At 55.5% G+C, this 7,810-nt stretch overlaps 1 protein-coding gene across 1 annotated transcript in view; it reads left to right on the forward strand.

The window, feature by feature from the left end:
• GSG1L (GSG1-like) overlaps positions 1-7,810 on the forward strand; it is a 109,132-nt gene that overhangs the window by 77,353 nt on the left and 23,969 nt on the right. The window contains exon 3 of the mRNA XM_014542997.1: positions 5,444-5,555. Within this exon, the coding sequence (XP_014398483.1) occupies positions 5,444-5,555 (112 nt within the window). The remainder of the gene's footprint in view (positions 1-5,443; positions 5,556-7,810) is intronic.

Below are 7,810 nucleotides of genomic sequence, written 5' to 3' on the forward strand. Positions count from 1 at the left end.
CTCTCCCTCCCCACTCCTCTCCCCAAGGCCCCTCTCCCTCCCCACTCCTCTCCCCAAAGGCCCCTCTCCCTCCCCACTCCTCTCCCCAAAGGCCCCTCTCCCTCCCCACTCCTCTCCCCAAAGGCCCCTCTCCCTCCCCACTCCTCTCCCCAAAGGCCCCTCTCCCTCCCCACTCCTCTCCCCAAAGGCCCCTCTCCCTCCCCACTCCTCTCCCCAAAGGCCCCTCTCCCTCCCCACTCCTCTCCCCAAAGGCCCCTCTCCCTCCCCACTCCTCTCTCCAGGTGGCCCTCCAGGTGGCTCTCCAGCTCTACCTCCACAGGCCAGGGACTCAGGCAGCTCAACCTCAGCCTGACTCCTCCCCGGACCCACACCTGCCACCCCCTGCTCGCTTGTATCTCTTCGTGGATATAAAAGGCATTTCTCACAAATACAGCCCAAAGGGGGTTCTACCTCTCAGACATTTTCTTCATCTTAGTAAGCGGCATCATCATCTGCCCAACAGCTCAAACCACAGCCTTTGAAGGCCCCTAGACTCCGGGTGGCCACGGCCGGCCCCTGAACAGGCCCTGCGGACCCGCCTTCAAAGCCTGTCCCAGAGCCGCAGCCAGTCCAGTCTCAGCAGGAGCAGCTGGGCCTGAACGTCCTCTCCAGGGAGCCACCTCCTGGCCCTGCCCCCATCCTCCCTCCTGAAATTGGCCCTGATCCGCAGCGCTTATACCCGCCTGGTTCCCCATCTGCTATACCCGCCTGGTTCCCCATCCGCTTAGAGTTGCAGCCAGACTCCTCGCTGTGGTCCAGGGCATCCTGGGCGCCCAGCCCTGCCGTGTCCACCTCCCCTTTCTCACTCTGCGGTACCTTCTCTCCCTTCGCCCGACAGTAGGCTGTGTCCTGCCCCCTCCCCATACTCCTGCGCTGCCTCCAGCACCCACCCAGCCTCTGCTCAGTGTCCCCTCCTCAGAAGGCCCTCCCTGGCCTCCCATCCCAGCGGCCCTGGAGCTGGCTGGTACTTGGCCCGTCTTCTCTGGACCACAGCCCTTCCCACTTCCTGGACTGTTCCTGTGAGCTCATGGCTCCCCGTCGGCCTCTCCACTAGCACCGGAGGCCGTGACAGCAGGACACGCTGTCTCTCCCAGTGTCGCCCCCGCCCCCACCCTCGGAATAGTATCTGGGGTGGGAATGACAAGTAAATACAGGAATGATGACTGACATTTGCTCTCTAAAGCTTTCGAATTTGGCCCTGTCCTAACTCAGCCCCCTATTCCAGACTAGACCTTTAACACCCGCCTGCTGCAACCAGCAGCCATCTATTCATTCATCAAACACAGGTGAACGCTCGCGGTGAGCCAGGTCCTGGCCAGCTGCTGGGGTTCCGTGGCGAGCAAACCAGACCTAGTCTAGCAGGTCTACACAGTGAGCCTCGGGCATGCATGCATGCATGCATTCATTCATTCATTCATTCAAGAAACACTTCTGTGGGGTTTATGATGTCAAGCACTGTTCTAAGTGCTTTTCAAGTATAAGCCTCCTACCAATCTACGAGGTAGGTGCTGTTATGAGCCCCATATTAGAGCTGAGGAAACTGAGGCACAGAAAGGGGAGGTCATGCAGAGTGGGAACTAGACCCTCTCTCTCCCTTTGCTTCACCTCTGCTCTCCTCCAGGCTCACCCCGACCCTCCTGACAGTCTCTTACTTCTGGCCCCACCCCAGCCTCTCCTCCTCGGGGCAGCCAGTGCGGGCAGGGCCGGGAGTGCCACAGCTCTTCCGGCTCTGGGTTCTGGGTGGCACCGGGTGCAGCCCAGGTCTGAGCCCTGGCCAACATCCCCCCCTCCCCGTGCTCCCCAGGGTCCCCCCACCTACAGGCTGGGAGCTCCATTTCTGGTGTCAGGAGTGGGGAGAGTCCCGAAGCCCAGGGAGGAGGGGTTTACACTGTGACGCCTGGTGGGGGACCCCCAGGAAGCTTCCCGGCAGGAGAGCCTCACTCATTCAGGGCCCCTCAGTGAGGAGGTCCCGTCGCTGTCGCTCATCAACATGCCATTGTTTAACCCAGAGGAGTTGAAAACGGTCCTTTCCGCTGAGGGTCGGTGGCACACGTGGCTGTCGGTATGTGAGCGTCCAGAGAACATGGGCAGGAGGCAGACTTCCCAAGCTGAGTCTTTAAAATGCAATTCTAGACTCTCACCAATTGCAATTTCATTGATTGGATTTTCTTAAAGCATGGCCTTTCAGATTTGGGAATAAATGGATTCAATTGAGAAATCAATGCTTTTCTATACCAACCATTCAGGAAATTAATTAGTCTGCCAGCAGGCCGGTCCAGCTCCTGGGTCCCGCTGAGAGTTCTTGCAGTAAAATGCTGTGCTGTCCCACTGTCCTGACATCAGGAGGGGGTGTTCCCGTGACTGTTCTCGTTCGTTAGCGGATGCTCATTGGAACGGCCAGTGTCTGCTCCTGTCCCCATTCTATAGATGAGAAGACAAAGGCACTGAGAGATCAAATAACTCAAAGAGCACCTGGCCGGGCACAGTGAGGAAGAAACCGAAGAAGCTGCAACAACTGCGGTTTGGAGAGCAAGGTCCAGGCCTCAGGAAGGACTGGTGGGGGCTAAGGAAGGGGTCAGGGTCCTGCCGAGGGGCAAAGCCCTAGGGAGGGGCAGCTGCAGAGGCAGTGAGCCTTGGGCAGCGACAGCTGGACTGTAAGTTACATAATTAAAACAGTGCGGTGCTGACACGGGAACAGGATGCTGAGAGAGGAAACAGGCTGGTGTGGATGTAGGAGTGGAATATGGTGTGAAAGTGTCGTTTAAAATCAGTGGAGAGCCGGGCTGACGGGGCTCAGTGGTTGAGTGCTGACCTGTGAACCTGGAGGTCACGGTCTGATTCCTGGTCAGGGCACATGTCCGGGGTGCGGGCTCCATCCTTTGCATGGGGCATGCAGGAGGCAGCCGATCGATGATTCTCTCTCATCATTGATGTTTCTATCTCTCTCCCTCACGTCATCTCTGAAATCAATAAAATAAAATCAGTGGAGAAAGGTCAGTTGATTCTGTAAGAGCTTAAAGCAATTAGTGATTCATTTAAGAAAGTTAAGCTAGATCCTTACCTCACAGTTACTAAGATAAATTCCCCGAGGAATTAAACAAACAGCAGTAAGTACGTTAGAAAAATATAGGAGACTCTGTGTATGGTGTTGGTTTTCTTAAGTCAGACACAGGAAGTGCAACCCAAAAAGGGAAAGACGTGCCCTAACCGGTTTGGCTCAGTGGATAGAGCGTCGGCCTGTGGACTGAAGGGTCCCAGGTTCAATTCTGGTCAAGGGCATGTACCTTGGTTGCGGGCACATCCCCAGTAGGAGATGTGCAGGAGGCAGCTGATCGATGTTTCTCTCTCTTTGATGTTTCTAACTCTCTATCCCTCTCCCTTCCTCTCTGTAAAAAATCAATAAAATATATTTTTAAAAAAACACAAAGGGAAAGACGGATGGGTATGACTACATCAAATGTCAAGATGTCTGACCAAAGCAGCCTAATTCACAATCACCCACAACTGGAAGCAACGAAGGTGCCCTTCAGCGGGTGATGGTGGATGAGCTGAGGTGCATCCCGACAGGGGAGCGTCATTCAGCACCAAACAGCGATGAGCCAGCAAGCCACGGAAAGACACGGAGGCACCGGAAACGCACATCGCTGAGTGGGAGAAGCCAGTCTGAAAGGGCGACCCAACAATCCCACGTTCCGGAAGAGGCAACACTACAGAGACAATGAGAAGATCAGTGGCCGCCCGGGCTGGGAGGAGGGAGGAAGGAGGAGGGTGGAGCATGGGGATTTTAGGGCCGGGAGCCTATTGGGCACAGGACTGGGGTCCCTGTCACTATACAAGTGTCCAAACTCACAGCACGTGCAGCACCAACAGTGGGCCAAATGTACACCATAGATTTAGTTAGTAACAATGCCACAAGCCCTGGCTGGTTCAGCTCAGTGGATAGAGCATCGGCCTGCGGACCGACGGGTCCCAGGTTCGATTTCGGTCAAGGGCACATGCCTGGGTTGTGGGTTCAGTCCAGTGTGCAGGAGGCAGCCAATCAATGATTCCCTCTCCTCATTGATGTTTCTATCTCTTCCTCTCCCTTCCTCTCTGAAATCAATAAAAATGTATTTTTAAAAATGCCTCAATATTGGTTCATGAATTGTAACACATGAACCCCACTAACTGTGGGGCGGAGAGAGGGGGCATATGGGAACTCTCTACTATCTGCTCAGTTTCTCTGCAAACCTAAAGCTGCTCTAAAAATAGAGTCTATTCATAACAAAAGAGGCCTCTGGGAAAAGAGAAGCAGGAAACTATGTGTAGTCCACGCAACAGACGGGATTAGTACCCAAGACCTATAAACATTCCTACCACGTGATCATGAAAAAGAATTTTTAAAAAGAAAGCTGTCAAAGGATACAGGCAGGCATATCCATAGAAGAAACAGAAATGTTAATAAACATGTGAAGATGCCCAAGCTCACTAACAATGAGAGAAATATGAGATGTAAAGCAATGTCGGGGTTGCGTGTTTCACCGTGCGATGGGCGAGATTGTCAGCGTTTCATCATCTCAAGCACTGGCCCGCGAGGCTGTGCATGAGCCCCGTAGGAGGAGCCTCTGGGGCTCCTGGCGGGACTCGGCACCTGTGTGTCACCTCCCCCTGATGTCCTGCCTCAGTGCCCCCAGCAGCCCTGGAGGGCAGCCCTCACCTGAGGTCAGAGAGCAGGGGAAGTGTCCACGGAGGCTGACACCAGCCCCGAGCACAGGCCCCGCCTCTGTGTCGCCTCTGAGTCCTCTGTGCCCATCAGGCCTGGGCCAGGCACTGGACGGAGACACAGGTGCCGGAGCCCCTGAAGGAAGTTCCATGATCAGGGCCAGGCACTTCAAAGTGTTGTTATGAAGATTAAAAGAGGCAAAAACAGAGGTGAGGGTCTGACAGGGTGCTTGGCCATAGTAAGTGCATACGCATCCCTGGCTCCCTTCTTCCTCTTGCAGCGACCCCTTCTCTCCTCAGTACCGTGTCGCTCCCTCTGCAAGTCGGTCCTTGCCAGTCGGCTGTGCACCATGGCACCGCGAGGGCTCCCGTAGCCGCATCCACACGGGGGCGCGGCCCGGGTTTATGAGCATGTCCAGTGGGCACCAGGCACTGAGGCTCCTCGGTTTACCCGCCTCCCCTTGGCTGTCACAGTCTCATCCGGGAGCGGAAAGTGCTGAGGCCCAGAGGAGGGAGGTGCCCTGCCCAGGGCTGCGCGGGGAGATGTGCGGGAGGGGCTCTCGCTCAGACCCTCGAACCGAAGCTCTCCCAGCCCGCAGGCTCACAGACTTGACCATGAGCCGCAGAAAACCATGCACCGATGGGCCTGTGGGGTGCACAAAGCCCCACCTTGCTTCCTGACTCCTTCTCTGCTCCCCCACAGGCCTCCTGGGAATGGTCGCCCACATGATGTACACGCAGGTGTTCCAGGTCACCGTGAGCCTCGGCCCTGAGGACTGGAGGCCCCATTCCTGGGACTACGGGTGGTCCTTCTGGTAAGTGGCTTTGACCTTCAGACACAAGAGGCCCGAGGCATGCTGGGACTTCAGCAGCTCAACCCAGGTTTGGGGGAGGCGGGGCAGAGGGAAGGGGGGTGAGCCCGGAGTCCAAAGGGTAGACAAACTCTGCCGCCTGGACCGGATCGGGCCCACTATCATTTTAATCAGCCTCAAGCTAAGAATGGTTTTTACACTTTTAAATTCTTGGAAATAAATCAAAAGAAGAAGAAGATTTTGTGAAATGTGAAAATTATGTGAAATTCAAATGTATAGTGTCCATAAATAAAGTTTTATTGGGACACAGCCACGCGCATCATTTATATGTAGTCTACGGCTGCTTTCCCGATACAGGGACAGAGGTGAAATGGCCCACAAAGCCTGAAATATTTACTGTCTGGCCCTTTACAGAGGAAGTTTGCCAGCCTCTGTCTTTTTTTTTTTAAAAAATATATTTTATTGAGGAAGGGAGGGAAATAGATAGTTAGAAACATCGATGAGAGAGAAACATTGATCAGCTGCCTCCTGCACACCCCCTACTAGGATTGTGCCTGAAACCAAGGTACATGCCCTTGACCAGAATCGAACCCTGGACCCTTGAGTCCACAGGCCGACGCTCTATCCACTGAGCCACACCAGTTAGGGCCAGCCCCTGTCTTAGAGGCTGTGGAGGTGGAGGTGGGCGAGACCTGAGGTGGGCGAGCCACGGGGGGTGCTGGGTGGTCCCAAGGGTGCGAGGACCCCAGTGAGGGGCTCCGGACCGCAGAGCACGGGGTGTGAAAGGCAGAACCAGCCAGGATCCCTTTGCTTGTGAGTGATCGGCTCCCTAGTTGAGTAAACAGGGGTTTGTATTAGTTCATGTGTCTGAACCGTCCCTGGGGACCAGCTGGGGGGCATGGCTTGTCACAAGGGAAACCCCACCCACACTCGTCTGAGCAATGAGGAAGCACGGGTTCCCGAACACAGGGAGTGTAGCTGTGTGTGGACTTCAGGACACGTTTGAAACAAGGGAAACCCCACCCACACTCTGAGCAATGAGGAAGCACGGGTTCCCGAACACGGGGAGTGTAGCTGTGTGTGGACTTCAGGACACGTTTGACCAGCGTGGCTGACGTCACGGGGCTGAGTCTCCCCCTGTGGTCACTGAGCATTGCCCCCCACATGCGGACTCCACTCCTGGCCAGGCTTCCCTGGGGGGGGGTGGAGGGGGGGAGAGAAAGCTCCTCCTTCACATACAGGGATAGGGGGATGGGGGTTTCCCTTTCCCCAAAGTCACTACAGTCCCCAGCCTCCCTCCCATGAGCCCAACTCAGGCCACTTTCTCTCTTGAGCCACCACCACGACAGGGAGTGTCACGAGCTTATGGCTCAGCTGACCAGGCCCGTCTCTGGGCTGCGAATGCGTTAGACTCTCCAATGGCGAGCGGGTGGCCTGGGTGCTGGGTGAGCTACCGAAACGCCGGCTTCAGGCGAGGCTGGCTCCAGGTGATGAGCTGACTCCTTAGGGACTGTCATCCTCCCCTCCTCTCTGCCTCCGTTCCCTTTGTGTTGGTTTCATTCACAAGCAGCTTTTCCCCAAGTGATGGCACAAAGGGTCGCCACGCTCGGTTCCAGGCGTTCGTCCTACAAGTGCAGCAGGACCAGCAGGGAGAGGCCGTCTTCACACCCTTTCCAGCCCAGACCCTGGTTCTGCCTTTCGCGGGCTTGGCTTAAGTCATGTGACCATCCTTCAACCAATGATTTAGACCAGGGGTCCTCAAACTTTTTAAACAGGGGGCCAGTTCACTGTCCCTCAGACTGTTGGAGGGCTGGACTATAGTTTAAAAAAAAAACTATGAACAAATTCCTATGCACACTGCACATATCTTATTTTGAAGTAAAAAAACAAAACGGGAACAAATACAATATTTGTATTTGCATGTGGCCCGCGGGAGGTAGTTTGAGGACCCCTGATTTAGACCCTGAGGAGACTGGACTGCTCTCATTGGTCTGGCCTGAGTCACAGGCTATTGGCCCCATCCAAACCCTTAGACAGAGAGAAGAGGAGGGGGGTCCCCCAGAGGAAACCTGGGGGTGGGGGGGGCTGTTATCAGAAGGAGGTGAGCTGGAGAGACCTTGACCGCAGTTGCCCAGGGCACAGGGGTTCCGTCTGCCTCTGGTGGCTGAGCCATTTATCCACTCGGTCATTCAACATGTGCTCACTGAGCACTTTGGGCCGGCCGCGCTCCTGTAGGTGTGTGTGGCGGGCGGGGGCGG

Source organism: Myotis brandtii, unplaced genomic scaffold, assembly GCF_000412655.1.
Source record: "Myotis brandtii unplaced genomic scaffold, ASM41265v1 scaffold317, whole genome shotgun sequence".
NCBI classification, from domain to species: domain Eukaryota; kingdom Metazoa; phylum Chordata; class Mammalia; order Chiroptera; family Vespertilionidae; genus Myotis; species Myotis brandtii.